This window comes from Oncorhynchus mykiss, chromosome 32, assembly GCF_013265735.2.
Source record: "Oncorhynchus mykiss isolate Arlee chromosome 32, USDA_OmykA_1.1, whole genome shotgun sequence".
Lineage (NCBI taxonomy): Eukaryota > Metazoa > Chordata > Actinopteri > Salmoniformes > Salmonidae > Oncorhynchus > Oncorhynchus mykiss.
The window spans coordinates 16509189-16525075 of NC_050572.1; the positions used below are offsets into that span (position 1 = coordinate 16509189).

Below are 15887 nucleotides of genomic sequence, written 5' to 3' on the forward strand. Positions count from 1 at the left end.
ACAAGCTGCACACTGACGCAGTAGAAAACAAGGCTTCTTCAGGGATAATACAGCATATTGCTTTCAACTTTTACTGTACATAGAAAAGTCATAGAGTGCTGTCCAACGGTAGACTGGGCAGGTGAGCGTTGGGAATAGGAGTAGTGTTTCGTCATAAGCCCAGACGCTCTGTTATAAGAGTAGTACTGGACTAGATTGAGAGAAAGGATGCCGCAACTACAATAACAATGGAAGAGGAGGGAGATTTGCTCAGGTTATGCAATTTAAAATCAGGTTAATATACAAACTTCAATCATTGGTAATCACTCGATTTGATGATCATCATTTTCCTTTTTACAACATTTTATGAACATTTGTTTTAGAACTTTTTGGCAAAAGGGTAATCATACAATTACTTGATATTATAATGATGCGTTAATACACTAATGTTGCATAAGTTATTATGAACGATATACAAGATGCCTTGTTTTTAACATAAAATAATAAATCATACCATATAAACATTAATACCAGTGTGATCTAAGTGGCATTGCATGAAGGTATCATATTTCTGGCTCTTATCACATCCACCAACACACTTGCCTTTAAAAGGGTAGTTCACTCAGCAGTCAAGTTAAGACAGAGCACTTTCAGTAAAGAGAAAAAAACGTGATGATGATTATGTATTTTTTGGGGAGAGTGAACTATACTTTTAACCCTCATATGGGTTGAAAATGGCAGATTTGGGCGCTGATAAATGGCTAAATTGGAACGCAGTGGTTGTACAGTAACATGCTATACATGATGTCAGACCTCCGGTTCTACACTTCACAGCTCTGTATGGGTTTGGCAGGTGTCCTAACTCGTGCCCCGTCCCTGCAGCTAATTGGGCAACGTTTTTGTTGTCCGAGAGAGGGAGATGCTGTAAATTAAGAGAACTCTATGTATTCTGAAAGATGACACATTGAGGATTATAAATACTGCCTTGATGTCAAACAAGCAAGCCAAACACCAGAGTCCAAATGTGCACTTCACATTTCCATATCATAAAACTAAACTATACAGTGTCAATGTTTATGATCACTATGTTTGATGTACAGTTACAAGATGACATGGCGTTATACCCTGGGTTGTCCTGAACAGACTGAGCCTATGTCTGTTGTGAAGTAAATGTACAGCAGCACAGGCACCTGAATGCACACGACCCCTTTCTATGTGCACCAAAATGCTGATCTGTGTCCCTGAATTGCATTGTGAAAGCCTAACACTGTAATGTCGCATTTCATAATTTAGCTAGTCATGCTGGCAATAGAACAGGCTTTCAAATTATGCCCACTTGGCCCAGATTGCGATTTATGGACCGTTTTTGGATTGCGTAAACAGTAATTCTGCGAGGGCCGGATGCAGGGATATGTTCCAAACGAAACAAGTGTGCTTGCTCTAGTTCCTCTAGCACAGGTAGGAGAGCAAAACAAAGAACGTTATATAGGGTGTCCAATTAAAAAGGCATATTTTGAACACTGGATATATAATGTGTAAATGTAAATGTATAGATAATCCTCTAAGAAGTTATTGGAGTTTTTACCCACGTAGGATGTCCAGAATTGCGGTGACTCAATCAATGGAGGCCAGAGAAAAAAAGTTTGACAAAATCTGGAAAATTGCATCACATCAGCTCGGCTGGATTCTGTGCAAAAATGAAGGCTACTGTCTACTTGACAAGCTCACTTTCCCGTTGAACTCATCTTTCTTCTCGAAACCACGGGACATAAAACAATATAGAAGTCAGATGGATATCGATTTTGAAACATAACATGTAGTATTTTCATATTTTATTATAGACTTTTCATATTAATTCTTGGTCTTAGTAGATTTCTCTAAAAAACAATCGTATATCTTTGAAATGTCAACGGAGCGCCGAGCATACATCAAGCTTTTTATTTTACATTTAATTCAGTTCGTGTCACGCCAATTTAACTTTTTGCAACCCGCAGAAACAACTTTGACGAAGACAACCACAAAATGTAAAATCCTAAAATGTTGTTATGAGAAACCTGCACCGCTGTGTCAACAGAGCTCGGTGTTTATTGACAGATGTATTAGGTTATGAAATTCAACCTCTTTGATTTGTTAGAGAAAGACCCCACTGAAAGATTCAGAACATGAATAATCATATTTGTCTTGGTACAAATGTATTATGTAACATAAGGAAGTGACATTTCATCACCAAAGCACGTTTTCTGGGCAGAGTGGCTGAACGCCCTACCTTATAGTTGAAGACTTTTTGAGTCATAAAAGTGCATTGGATTTACTTAGGAACTGTGAACACTTCAGAGAGGTGTGTGTCCACTTGGAGACACCGGTTAGTCCTCTCACTCAAAGCTTTGTAATTGTTTTGTCTTATGTTGCACCTACCCCACATTACTCCATTACAACAGCAGCATCACCATCATGGAGACATTTCAATGGCTATACAATGTATGTAAACATGAACAAATGATGATTCCTGGGTAAGATAATGGAACATAATGACTCAAATGAGCTTAAAATATATTCAAAACACATATTGCATAAAATGTAATTACACCAGTATCAGTCGAAGTTTGGACAAACCTACTCATTCCAGGGTTTTTCTTTTGACTAATTTCTACATTGTAGAATAATATTGAAGACATCAAAACTTTGACATAACACATATGTAATCATGTAGTAACCAAAAAGGTGTTAGACAAATCAAAATATATTTTATATTTGAGATCCTTCAAAGTAGCCACCCTTTGCCTTGATGACAGCTTTGCACACTCTTGGCATTCTCTCAACCAGCTTCATGGTGTAGTCACCTGGAATGCATTTCAATTAACAGTTGTGCCTTGTTAAAAGTACATTTGGAGTGTTTTTGAGCCAATCAGTTGTGTAGTGACAAGGTAGGGGGGTATACAGAAGACAGCCCTATTTGGTAAAAGACCAAGTCCATATTATGGCAAGAACAGCTCAATTAAGCAAAGAGAAACGACAGTTCATCATTACTTTAAGACATGAAGGTCAGTCAATGCGGAGAATGTCAAGAACTTTGAAAGTTTCTTCAAGTGCAGTCGCAAAAACCATCAAGCACTATGATGAAACTGGCTCTCATGAGGACCGCCACAGAAAAGTAAGACCCAGAGTTACCTCTGCTGCAGAGAATAAGTTAATTAGAGTTAAGTGCACCTCAGATTGCAGCCCAAATAAATGATTCACAGAGTTCAAGTAACAGACACATCTCAACCTCAACTGTTCAGAGGAAACAATCAGGCCTTCACGGTCAATTCAAGGAACAATTAACCAGCATGGCTACCACAGCATTCTGCAGCGATACGCCATCCCATCTGGTTTGCGCTTAGTAGGACTATAATTTGTTTTTCAACAGGACAATGACCCAACACACCTCCAGGCTGTGTAAGGGCTATTTGACCAAGGACAGTGATGGAGTGCTGCGTCAGATGACCTGGCCTCCACAATCACCTGATATCAACCCAATTGAGATGGTTTTGGATGAGTTGGACCGCAGAGTGAAGGGAAAGCAGCCAACAAGTCCTCAGCATATGTAGGAACTCCTTCAAGACTGTTGGAAAAGCATTCCTCATGAAGCTGGTTGAGAGAATGCCAAAAGTGCGCAAAGCTTTCATCAAGGCAAAGGGTGGCTACTTTTATATTTTGATTTGTTTAACACTTTTTTGGTTACTACATGATTCCATATGTGTTATTTCACATATGTGTTAGTTCTGATATCTTCACTATTATTCTACAATGTAGAAATAGTAAATAATAAAGAAAAACCCTGGAATGAGTAGGTGTGTCCAAACTTCTGACTGGTACTGTATGTCAATGTCCTTTAAAAAAACTGATGTAAAGGTATCTGTGAAACAGAAATATGAAATCCAAAACGGTTGGACTGTATTGCGTGTATGTATCTGTTCTAGTGGAATGTTTGTAATCTCAGTAATTGTGTATGCACTGTGGCGAAACTGAGTCAATGATGAACCTGCACACAAATGCAATCCTCTCTTTCGGATTCTGTATCTTTCTTCACATGTTTCAGTGTACACAGGTAGTGGGATAAATTTTCCAATCATGGAAAACGAGCCATTTCGTAATCACAGGGCATAAAACACAAACAGAATCATCTGAAAAGATATGGCCATATTATTTGCCAGCTTTGAGACAATCGGGTAGAAGCTGGTAGGGTTGCGAAAATCTAGGCAGCGGGTGGGTTTTACTTGAGTTATTTAGAGTAGGGGTTCTCATACTTTTTGGGGTCGGGGACCCCTTTTGTGTTAGCAAATTCATCAGAGACATCTGCAGTAGTCTCCACGGCTGGATGAACAAATGCTGCATTCAAGACAACTGGGAGCTCAGAACTCTGTACTCGGAAATCTCCGACCTCAGACTTCAGTGCGTTCAAGACATCTGGGAACTCTGAAAAAAACTAGCTCCGAACTGTTATCCAACTCGGAGTTCCAAGTCAGAAACTCGGGCCTCCTAGAGCTCTGACTTCCCGATCTGAAGATCAATGACGTCACGATTTGACCTAGTTCTTTTCAGAGTTCCCGGTTGTCTTGAAAGCACCATGGGAAATAACATTTCAAAGGCCCACCTCTTCTCATCGGAGAGATTTTTTTTGCAGTTTTCAAGCTAATTTCCTGCAATTCTACACATTTTGCCATGAGGCAGCGATATAATTGTTTTTTGCAACTTTAAAACGAATATCCTGCAAGTCTACACAATTTGCCATGAGTCAGAGAGAAAACTTAGCAGTTTTAAAGCTTCAATTACAGTGCATTTAGGTTTTAAATAAAACAGTTTGGGGGAATAGTAATGAGTTGAAAAATGTATCATTGGTAGAGTACTGTGGATACCAATATCCCTGTGAGCCTCACATGCCCATGTGTTAAAAAAGTGTTAAACAAATCAAAATATATGTTATATTTCAGATTCTTCAAAGTAGCCACCCTTCGCCTTAATTAATAACAGCTTCGCACACTCTTGGCATTCTCTCAAACAGCTTCACGAGGTAGTCACCTGGAATGCATTTCAATTAACAGGTGTGCCGTGTTAAAAGATCATTTGTGGAATTTCTTTCCTTCTTCATGCGTTTAAGCCAATCAGTTGTTTTGGGACATTTGTAGGGGGGTATACAGAATATAGCCCTATTTGGTAAAAGACCAAGTCCATATTATGGCAAGAACAGCTAAAATAAGCAAAGAGAAACGACAGTCCATCATCACTTTAAGACATGTAGGTCAGTCAATGAGGAAAATGTCAAGAACGAAGAAAACGTTTCTTACAAGTGCAGTCGCAAAAACCATCAAGCGTTATGATGGAACTGGTGCTCAGCATATGTGGGAACTCCTTCAAGACAAGTGCTCAGCATATGTGGGAACTCCTTCAAGACTGTTGGAAAAGCATTCCAGGTGAAGCTGGTTGAGTTTGCAAAGCTGTCATCAAGGCAAAGGGTGGCTACTTTTTTAGAATATAGAATATAGTTGGATTTGTTTAACACTTTTTTGGTTATGATTCCATATGTGTTATTTCATAGTTTTGATGTCTTCACTATTATTCTACAATGTAGAAACTAGTAAAAATAAAGAAAAATCCTTGAATGAGTAGGTGTGTCCAAACTTTTGACAGGTACTGTATATATTTTAGATCTGTCCTCTTAAACCTTACTGTACCTCCGCAACCCCACTTTGAGAACCCAATTTAGAGAGTATCAGAAAGAGGTTGAAAACAGGTTGATGAAACTATGTTCTCTTTGAAATGTCATTGTCCTGTTTTTGGAGCAGGGTCTGGTATGTTACAAATTCATGGAACTGTTCACTTCACACTAAGAGGAATCAGTCCACTCACTAAGTCCTTAGTCATTCATAGTGTGAAGTGCTCTAATGCGATGCAGAGGCCAGTTTACTGTTAGCAAACTAAAGAGTTTAGTTCATACAGTAGTTGGAATTCCAGTGTTGAGATCTCCATTGTAGTTCCAGTAAGGAGTATAAATACTTTTTTCCTCCCACAAACTTGATTCTTATTCCAGTAAAACTTGTCTATTCAATAGACTTCAGTTCCTCTTGAGTAGCTCCAGTGTTGCCATCATTCTCAAGTAGTAGGAGTCAAGGAGCAGGCCTGACCCCTAGAGTGGTGAGATCTGGATATTGCCCCACCATCCACTACACAGACCTGACCCCTAATGGTGAGATCTAGGTATTGCCCCACCTAGTGGTTAAATCTGGCTATTGCCCCCACCATCCACCACACAGCCCTGACCCCTAGTGGTTAGATCTAGGTATTGCCCCATCATCCACCACACAGCCCTGACCCCTAGCGGTGAGATCTAGGTGTTGGTTGCCCCACCTAGTGGTGAGATCTGGGTATTGCATTCACTATTCCCTACACAGGTCATTTGTAGAGTATGTGCTTCATCAGAACTATGATGGGAAGATTCAGATTCCATAAATCCATCGATCTATCTGCACATGTTCATTTGATAAAAAATGGCACATTAGACTTCTCTATATGATAATATATGTACATTGTCATGATGTCTAAAGGTGTTTTATATAACACATCATAAAAAGAGGAGGAACACAGACGGGTGTGAAGCTGATATATTTGGGGGTTTCTGTTTTCCGAATGAATAAATAAACCTGAATTACAGCAAAATAAATAATATGTAATGGAGGTGGAGGTTTGGAAACACTATGACAGGGTTTCCAAAACATGGTCCTCAGGACCCCAAAGGGTACACGTTTTGGTTTCAACTAATCATCAAGCTTTGATTATTGGAATCAGCTGTGTAGTGTTAGGGCAAAAAACAAAATGTGCACCCCGTGGGATCCGTAGGACTGAGTTTGGGAAACGCTGCACTACGAGGATGTACAATGAGATGAAAGGTAGGCAGGTGGGTGGGCAGCATCTTTACTATCCAACTGTCTGGTCATTTTGGTATTTGTTTGGTGGTACAGTAGCGTGACGGCCTCCAGCGCTACAGCCTCCAATAGTAGTGCACTGAACTCCATAGCCTGAACTCAAGTCCTGTTAGGTGTTATACTAGAGATATTACAGAAAGGAGGAGATGGGAATCGCATTGGGCTATGAATGGAGGAACGTATAACAGCAGACTGTTAACCAATCGCATTCACGTTGTCATGCTGCATCACGCTGTTGCTAAGCAAATCGTCACGCAATTCTCAAAGTCAGGGTATGAATCGAGAAACCTGCCTATCTTCCTCAAAAGTACGTAATGTCACGATTCCAAAGCTATACGATATTACACAGAACAAGTTATTTATCTCACATCTCGGGAAAATATTTGTAATGTTGGGTTTTTGACCCAGCACCCAATTGAGCTCTCCTTGTCCCAGAATCGCCCCGAGAATGCACCGCGGGCCCATTGACGACACATGGGCAACGTACACAATGAGCATTAATACGATTCCACTGGAATTTCCCCATCTCCTCCTTAAAAGTATCTCTGGTTATATCAATTGACATATCACATAATACATCTGGTATTTTAGCTCAGTGGTTCTGGTGACTGTTTCTATCCCTGGAGATGCTACTTTGTAGTGGTTGTTGGTAGACAGACAAGGAGAGGTAGGTCTTAAAGCCGTGGGTTACTTTGCTGCACCCTCTGCTGTCTCGGAGTGGCCCTTGCTGCTGGGTTCGTGGGCCTGTTTCTGTTGCTGCTCCAGCTCTTTCTTACGGAGCTTCTCTCGCTGTTTGTCCAGTTTCTCCCGGTTCCTCCGAGCCTTCTCCATCAGGACCTTGAGGTCCTTTGCCTTCTTCTTGATCAGAGCCCGGTCCTGGGAGGAGGCAACGCCAAGGGTCTGTACACCAACACACACACACAGGGCAAGGGTCAGAGATCGGGGGGGATGTGAGTGAAGAGATAGACATGCAGGGAATTGAACGCAGCAGCTAGGGTCTAATAAAATACATCACGAGCTGTAACAATTTTAGCCTGTTTTTTTACAGTTAATATCTTTGGCCCAAAGTTTCAGGGTCAACTGTATAGTGTGGTGCCCTATAGCGCACCTCAGATTGAATCCCAAAGTAACTAACACAGCTGGATATGCACATTTACACAGGTTTCAGCTCTTTACCTTGAGCTCAGTACTGTCCAGCTGCAGTAGCTGGTCTCCGTCTACGTTCTTGGCCATGAAATCTGGGATGTACTGCTCCAGGTTTAGTCCCATGAGCCAGCGGGACACCTGCTGGGAGGTCCACTCAGTCACAATGAGGTTCTGCCACTGGTGCTGCTTGGGGCACTGGCCCCCATCTAGGATCTAGATACACACACACACACACACGTTTGGAGGTATACAAAGATCCAAGCTTTCTTAAACCATTATTTCTCTCTCCACATGAAGTGACGAGAGCGAACACATAGTGATGGGTGATTTAAAATGAATAATTTCGAAATGTTTAGAATAGGTGTTGACAGCATGCTGAAGACTGAACATCACATAAGAAACATGCAGTCCCAAGGTTTTGGAGTATCTACCGGTATGTTAAAACAATATGAGAATTATTGATGGATGGAGGCGTGTGATGTAAACACATTTCCTTTTAGCCGTTCAGAGCCAGATCCTACCTCCTCATCTATCATATCCAGACTCTGAACATGGCAGCACGGGGGACAACGGGACAGGAGAGGCCAGTCAATACAAAAACACAGTAGCACGCAATGGTGCCCTTTTACAGGCCTACAGGGCAGGGTCTGCCAAACTCTGTCCTGGGCCCCCTGGGTGCATGTTTTGTTCTTTTGTCCTAGCACTACACAGCTGATTCAAATAACCAACTCATCATCAAGCTTAGATTATTTCAATCAGCTGTGTAGTGCTAGGAAAGAAACAAAACATGCACCCAGGGGGGTCCCAGGACCGAGTTTGGGAGACCCTGCTACAGGGTACATACAAGATACAAAATGGCTGAATAGTGAACCTACCGTTGCTTACATCAAAGTTAGTTAAATGTAATATAAGTTGTAAGGAATTGTATGGAAGGAAACAGGTCATTCGAACACCATTGTTACACAGTCCGGACACTTGGCATGACAGGAGCACTATGTGGTGAAATATAAGCACTTAAAATATAGTTCAATAACTACTGCTTGTTGATACTGGGTTGATACTTTATGTGAGATCAAATCTTTGTTTCTCACCTCGTCTGAGGAGAGCACCAGGGTGTGTGAGCGACCGGACATCTTGGCTTCAGTCAGCAGACCACTGACCTCCACTGAGCTGCTACTGCTGACACTCAGATCATCCTTCACCACAGGAACCTATGGAGAACAACACCATGCAGAAGTCTATTAGTCCTTAGTCAAAACATTGTTTACATCCAAAATGGCATCCTATTCCCTATTTAGTGTCCTATGGGCCCTGGTCAACAGTTTGTGGGCCATTTCATGCCCAGACTTTTTGTTTTTACCTTTATTTAACTAGGCAAGTCAGTTAACAACAAATTCTTATTTACAATGACGGCCTACCCTGGCCAAACCTGGGCGCCGCCCTATGGGACTCCCATTCACGTCCGGTTGTGATACAGCCTGGAATCGAACCAAAGTCTGTAGTGACACCTCTAGCATGGAGATGCAGTGCCTTAGACCGCAGCACCACTCAGGAGCCCATCTCACATATTGTATTCCCCTCTCAACACACAGAAATTCATTTTTGTTGTGTGATGTTTTTAATCCAAAGCAACTAAATTCCATTGTTGATGTAATTTGCTGCTGATTACAAAATGAATAGATGGACTAGACAGGACGGACTGTTACATACATATTCTGTGGACTATTCAGAGACATATTGCATTATTCAATGATGTGACGTAATGAAATATAACTTTGATATTATACTGCATAATTAAGCAATTTTACTGTGGTTTGAGTTGTTGTTTGGGGATCTGTAGCTGAACTGAGTCATCTTCTCTCAGCAGTGTGTGTGAGAGAGAGTGTGGGTGAGTGTGTGTGTATGCGCATATGTCGGTCTGTGTATGTGCATGTGTGAGTGTGTGTGTGTGACGAACAGGCATGTGCGCATGCATGTGTGTTTATGTGTGTGTTTACCTGCGAGACCTCAGTAGTTCTCCCTGTCCCCAGTGAAAACAATAATAAACTCTGTCTGGCAGACAGACTGGGGGCATCTTAATCTCTGAAGCTTACAGCTGGCCAGACCTACCTACCTTCCGCCCAAGGTGGGCTTTCCTTAGTCAACATGGTGTCAGCGTTAGCCTTCATTAGATGTCTGCACAAACATAACCCTCCTTGTGATTTGAGGTATTATCTGCATTAGAACACATCAGTGAGGTACTGTAAGTATGTCTGATTCTCTTGTCTGTGGCCAGATTGGATCCACTGAGCTCGGTAACTAGCTGCTTTTTTGGGGGTGAAAAGCTTGAGCCAGATGCACACCATCCATTAGTGATTCCCTGTTGTGCAGCCTTGAGGTTTGTGAGAAGAGAGAGAGATACATCACTTGAACCTCACCTTAGGGGAGCGGTAGGCAGCTAGATTCAGCCCCGGAATGACTTTTGTTGGTGGGGATGGCCAGAAAATAATTATAACAATTTGTACACTACAAATTGACCACAACTAAGCCCAGAAAGAGATTGTATTTCAAAAATAACAATAATTTTATACCTTGATTACATTGAGACACAATTGCGTCTCTACTTTTATTTGTGTGAATACTTGGGAACAGATTTCCTAAATTAAACACATTTTAAGCTGAATTCCAGCTGATTTTAAAGTATTTCTTTTACTATAAACTTTGGGGGGCAAAACAAAATCACTTGCGGGCCGGTTTTGGCCCACGGGCCGACTGTTGCCGATCTCTGCCTTAAGGTTATGTATCAAGGATGAAAGACTAGATACTATGCAAAAAATGTGGTATTATATTGAAGTGATTTCCCCATTACTATGGACAAATCAAACAGCCAGTGATTGAAAGAGAAATGCTGTTACGCAAAAACCCAACCTCTGAAATGAAAATAACAAAATAAATGCTGATTCACATTCTTGAAGAAATGATGAATGATTCATTACTGTTCAGATTTCCATTGGATTTAATTCACTTCAGTCTAATCCAACATGCCTCTATATTTGTGTAAATTACTGAAATTAACTTTGATGAAGTACAATATGGATATGCTAATTAGACCGTGTCATGCCCTGCTATGTACAGTACTTGTTCGTATTCTGTTTGATTGGGTATGATTGGAGCAAACAAGAATAAATACAATACCAAGTCATATGAATAGGAGAAGAAGTGGGGCCAAGTAAGAGATTTCTGTTAAACGCATCAAAACCAGACACAGGTTAAATCAATGCAACGTGAACAAACAATATGCAACACAATAAATAGCCTTTAGGTATTATCTGCATTAGAACACATCAGTGAGCACTGTCAATACGTATTATCATGTAGATGCCCTGATTCTGATCACCATGCCAACAGTTTTGAATTAATGTTGGTTTCCCAAATAGCACCCTCCCCTACATAGTACACTACGTTTGACCAGGGCACTATGTAGGGGAGAGGGTGCAATTTTGGACACAACCAGAGTCTACAGTATTTAATCAATGTCAATAGTTTAAACTCACATGGTCCAGTACTAGCCTGGTAACCATACTGTCTGTGCTGAAGCCAAACATCAGCCTATCAGCCTATCATCTACACAACGACAGAAGAGTTACTGTTTGTACATCATGGGACCTGGCTAGTCTAGTACCACTACAGACACACAGTTTGGGTTTCTCTTCACACACATACCTTGGCCTTGAGCCTCTCTGGGCTATTCTCAGCGGAGGGCTCTGTAGAACTAGGGAAAAGAGATATGGGTTAGTAGAGAAAACACATATCAAACATTGAGATACAAAAACAGTGTGAAAATAAATTGGGAACAACAGACTGGGACAAACAACTACAAACAGAGTGCCAGAGTTACTAAACCCCTGAACCCCCAGAGAGAATCACACCAGTAAAACCCCTGAACCCCCAGAGAGAATCACACCAGTAAAACCCCTGAACCACCAGAGAGAATCACACCAGTAAAACCCTGTACCCCCAGAGAGAATCACACCAGTAAAACCCCTGAACCCCCAGAGAGAATCACACCAGTAAAACCCCTGAACCTCCAGAGAATCACACCAGTAAAACCCCTGAACCGCCAGAAAGAATCACACCAGTAAAACCCCTGTACCCCCAGAGAGAATAACACCAGTAAAACCCCTGTACCCCCAGAGAGAATCACACCAGTAAAACCCCTGTACCTCCAGAGAGAATCACACCAGTAAAACCCCTGTACCTCCAGAGAGAACCACACCAGTAAAACCCTGTACCCACAGAGAGAATCACAGCAGTAAAACCCCTGAACCTCCAGAGAGAATCACACCAGTAAAACCCCTGTACCCCCAGAGAGAATCACACCAGTAAAACCCCTGAACCTCCAGAGAATCACACCAGTAAAATCCCTGAACCTCCAGAGAATCACACCAGTAAAACCCCTGAACCTCCAGAGAGAATCACACCAGTAAAACCCCTGTACCCCCAGAGAGAATAACACCAGTAAAACCCCTGTACCCCCAGAGAGAATCACACCAGTAAAACCCCTGTACCTCCAGAGAGAATCAAACCAGTAAAACCCCTGAACCCCCAGAGAGAACCACACCAGTAAAACCCTGTACCCCCAGAGAGAATCACAGCAGTAAAACCCCTGAACCTCCAGCGAGAATCACACCAGTAAAACCCCTGAACCCCCAGAGAGAATCACACCAGTAAAACCCCTGTACCCCCAGAGAGAATCACACCAGTAAAACCCCTGAACCTCCAGAGAAAATCACACCAGTAAAACCCCTGAACCTCCAGAGAGAATCACACCAGTAAAACCCCTGAACCTCCAGAGAATCACACCAGTAAAACCCCTGAACCTCCAGAGAGAATCACACCAGTAAAACCCTGTACCTCCAGCGAGAATCACACCAGTAAAACCCCTGAACCCCCAGAGAGATTCACACCAGTAAAACCCCTGAACCTCCAGAGAATCACACCAGTAAAACCCCTGTACCCCCAGAGAGAATCACACCAGGAAAACTCCTGATCCTCCAGAGAATGACACCAGTAAAACCCCTGTACCCCAGAGAGAATCACACCAGTAAAACCCCTGCACCCCCAGAGAGAATCACACCAGTAAAACCCTGTACCTCCAGAGAATCACACCAGTAAAACCCCTGAACCTCCAGAGAATCACACCAGTAAAACCCCTGAACCTCCAGAGAGAATCACACCAGTAAAACCCCTGAAACTCCAGAGAGAATCACACCAGTAAAACCCCTGCATCCCCAGAGAGAATCACACCAGTAAAACCCCTGAACCTCCAGAGAATCACACCAGTAAAACCCATGAACCTCAAGAGAGAATCACACCAGTAAAACCCCTGAACCTCCAGAGAGAATCACACCAGTAAAACCCCTGAACCTCCAGAGAGAATCACACCGGTAAAACCCCATAACCTCCAGAGAATCACACCAGTAAAACCCCTGAACCTCCAGAGAGAATCACACCAGTAAAACCCCTGAACCTCCAGAGAATCACACCAGTAAAACCCCTGTACCCCCAGAGAGAATCACACCAGTAAAATCCCTGATCCTCCAGAGAATCACACCAGTAAAACCCCTGTACCCCCAGAGAAAATCACACCAGTAAAACCCCTGCACCCCCAGAGAGAATCACACCAGTAAAACCCTGTACCTCCAGAGAATCACACCAGTAAAACCCCTGAACCTCCAGAGAGAATCACACCAGTAAAACCCCTGAACCCCCAGAGAGAATTACACCAGTAAAACCCCTGTACCCCCAGAGAGAATCACACCTGTAAAACCCCTGAACCTCCAGAGAGAATCACACCAGTAAAATCCCTGAACCTCCAGAGAGAATCACACCAGTAAAACCCCTGTACCCCCAGAGAGAATCACACCAGTAAAACCCCTGAACCTCCAGAGAATCACACCAGTAAAACCCCTGTACCTCCAGAGAATCACACCAGTAAAACCCCTGAACCTCCAGAGAGAATCACACCAGTAAAAAGTGGGTGTGGGTGGGATGGAGGGGTGGGTGGGTTTGATGGGGTGGGTCTGGGTGGGATGGAGGGTTGGTTTTGGTGGGATGGAGGGGTAGGTTTGGTTTGGTGGGATGGAGGGGTGGTTCTGGTGGGATGGAGGGGTGGTTTGGTGGGATGGAGGGGTGGGTTTGGTTTGGTGGGATGGAGGGGTGGTTCTGGTGGGATGGAGGGGTGGTTTTGGTGGGATGGAGGGGTGGGTTTGGTGGGAAGGAGGGGTGATTTTGGTGGGATGGAGGGGTGGTTTTGGTGGAATGGAGGGGTGGATTTTGGTGGGATGGAGGGGTGGTTTTGTGGGCTGGAGGGTGGGTTTTGGTGGGATGGAGGATGGGGTTTTGGTGGGCTGGAGGGGTGAGTTTTGGTGGGTTTGGTGGGATGGAGGGGTGGTTTTGGTGGGATGGAGGGGTGGTTTTGGTGGGATGGAGGGGTGGGTTTGGCGGGATGGACGGATGAGTTTTGGTGGGATGGAGGGGTGTGTTTGGGTGGGATGGAGGGGTGGGTTTGGTGGGATGGATGGGTGGGTTTGGATGGGATGGAGGAGTGGGTTTGGTGGGATGGAGGAGTGGGTTTGGTGGGATGGAGGAGTGGGTTTGGTGGGATGGATGGGTGGGTTTGGGTGGGATGGAGGAGTGGGTTTGGTGGGATGGATGGGTGGGTGGGTTTGGGTGAGATGGAGGAGTGGGTTTGGTGGGATGGACGGGTGAGTTTTAGGGGTGGGAGAGGTGTGCAGTGATCTCTGTGCGTTGTGTAGGGGACCCAGCTGTATTGTTGTCTGCAGTCACAGCAGCGGCTGCCAGCCACAGTGGGGATTTAGATGAACACCGCATAACAGAACCCTTTGTGGTTCCAGGTAGAACTATTTTGGCTTTCATGTAGAACCCTCTGTGGAAAGGGTTCTACATGGAACTCAAAAGTGTTCTACCGCGAACCAAAAAGGGTTCTTCAAAGTGTTCTCCTATGGGGACAGCCAAAGAACCCTTTTATGTTCTAGATATTACCTTTTTTTCAAAGAGTGCAGACACAGACACACACAGATCTGTACATAGGGGAAATTTCACCCCGTAGCCAGAGGAACACAGTGGCAGAGAGGTGGTTAGTACCTGTTTCCTGGTGAGCTTCTGGGGTCCTTCCCTTTGCTTCGTGTCAGTGGGTCCAGACCGCTCCTGGTGATCTTCTCGTCCAGGCTGAGAGAGGGGCTGGACACCACAGGAGACTGAGATCCTGCACACATCATCAGAAAGGTTCAAGAAATAGATGCAAACCTCCAGCAACAAGTATTAACATCACTACATTGTGATCAAGGACGTGACTTTCTCTGAAGTCATCTTTGAAGACAATGTATGTTCTGCATTCATATTTGTAAGATGCTGCCCTCATCATCATTACAGTTTTTGCTCTGTACTGAAAGCGCTCTATCTTGAAAACTGGACCTAAGGCATGTACCATTTTGGGGGAATTATATTAACACGGGCCTAATGAACAAAATACTCAAATATGAGTTATTGATGTGGGTAACACTAAGTATAATGGTTTATGATGTGGTTCTACACTGACCGTTGTTGTCTGCTGCCTGCTGGAGGAGGGTGTGTCTGGGGGAGCCCTCAGCACTGCCAGGGGCCCTGGAGGCTCTGGATTCATCCACAGTACTGGAGGCTGCACTCCGCATGGATGAACGAGTATTGCCAGGGCCCTCTGATGCCTGGAGAGAGAGAGAGACAGAGAGACAGAGCGAGAAGAAAGGGAGGCAGAGAGAGAGA

General features: G+C 43.5%; 1 protein-coding gene across 5 annotated transcripts in view; it reads right to left on the reverse strand.

The window, feature by feature from the left end:
- Positions 1 to 6602: 6602 nt before the first annotated feature.
- LOC110489394 (neurabin-1) overlaps positions 6603 to 15887 on the reverse strand; it is an 89312-nt gene continuing 80027 nt past the window's right edge. For 3 of the 5 annotated variants that reach the window (XM_036971344.1, XM_036971345.1, XM_036971343.1), the window contains exons 13-19: positions 15685 to 15829; positions 15231 to 15351; positions 11787 to 11835; positions 9176 to 9295; positions 8606 to 8629; positions 8115 to 8297; positions 6603 to 7838 (exon numbers count right to left, since the gene is read on the reverse strand). In XM_036971344.1, the coding sequence (XP_036827239.1) occupies positions 7626 to 7838; positions 8115 to 8297; positions 8606 to 8629; positions 9176 to 9295; positions 11787 to 11835; positions 15231 to 15351; positions 15685 to 15829 (855 nt within the window). In that variant the 3' untranslated portion in view covers positions 6603 to 7625. Of the gene's footprint in view, positions 7839 to 8114; positions 8298 to 8605; positions 8630 to 9175; positions 9296 to 11151; positions 11304 to 11786; positions 11836 to 15230; positions 15352 to 15684; positions 15830 to 15887 lie in introns of those variants that run through there. The other 2 variants (XM_036971346.1, XM_036971347.1) reach the window with 2 other exon arrangements.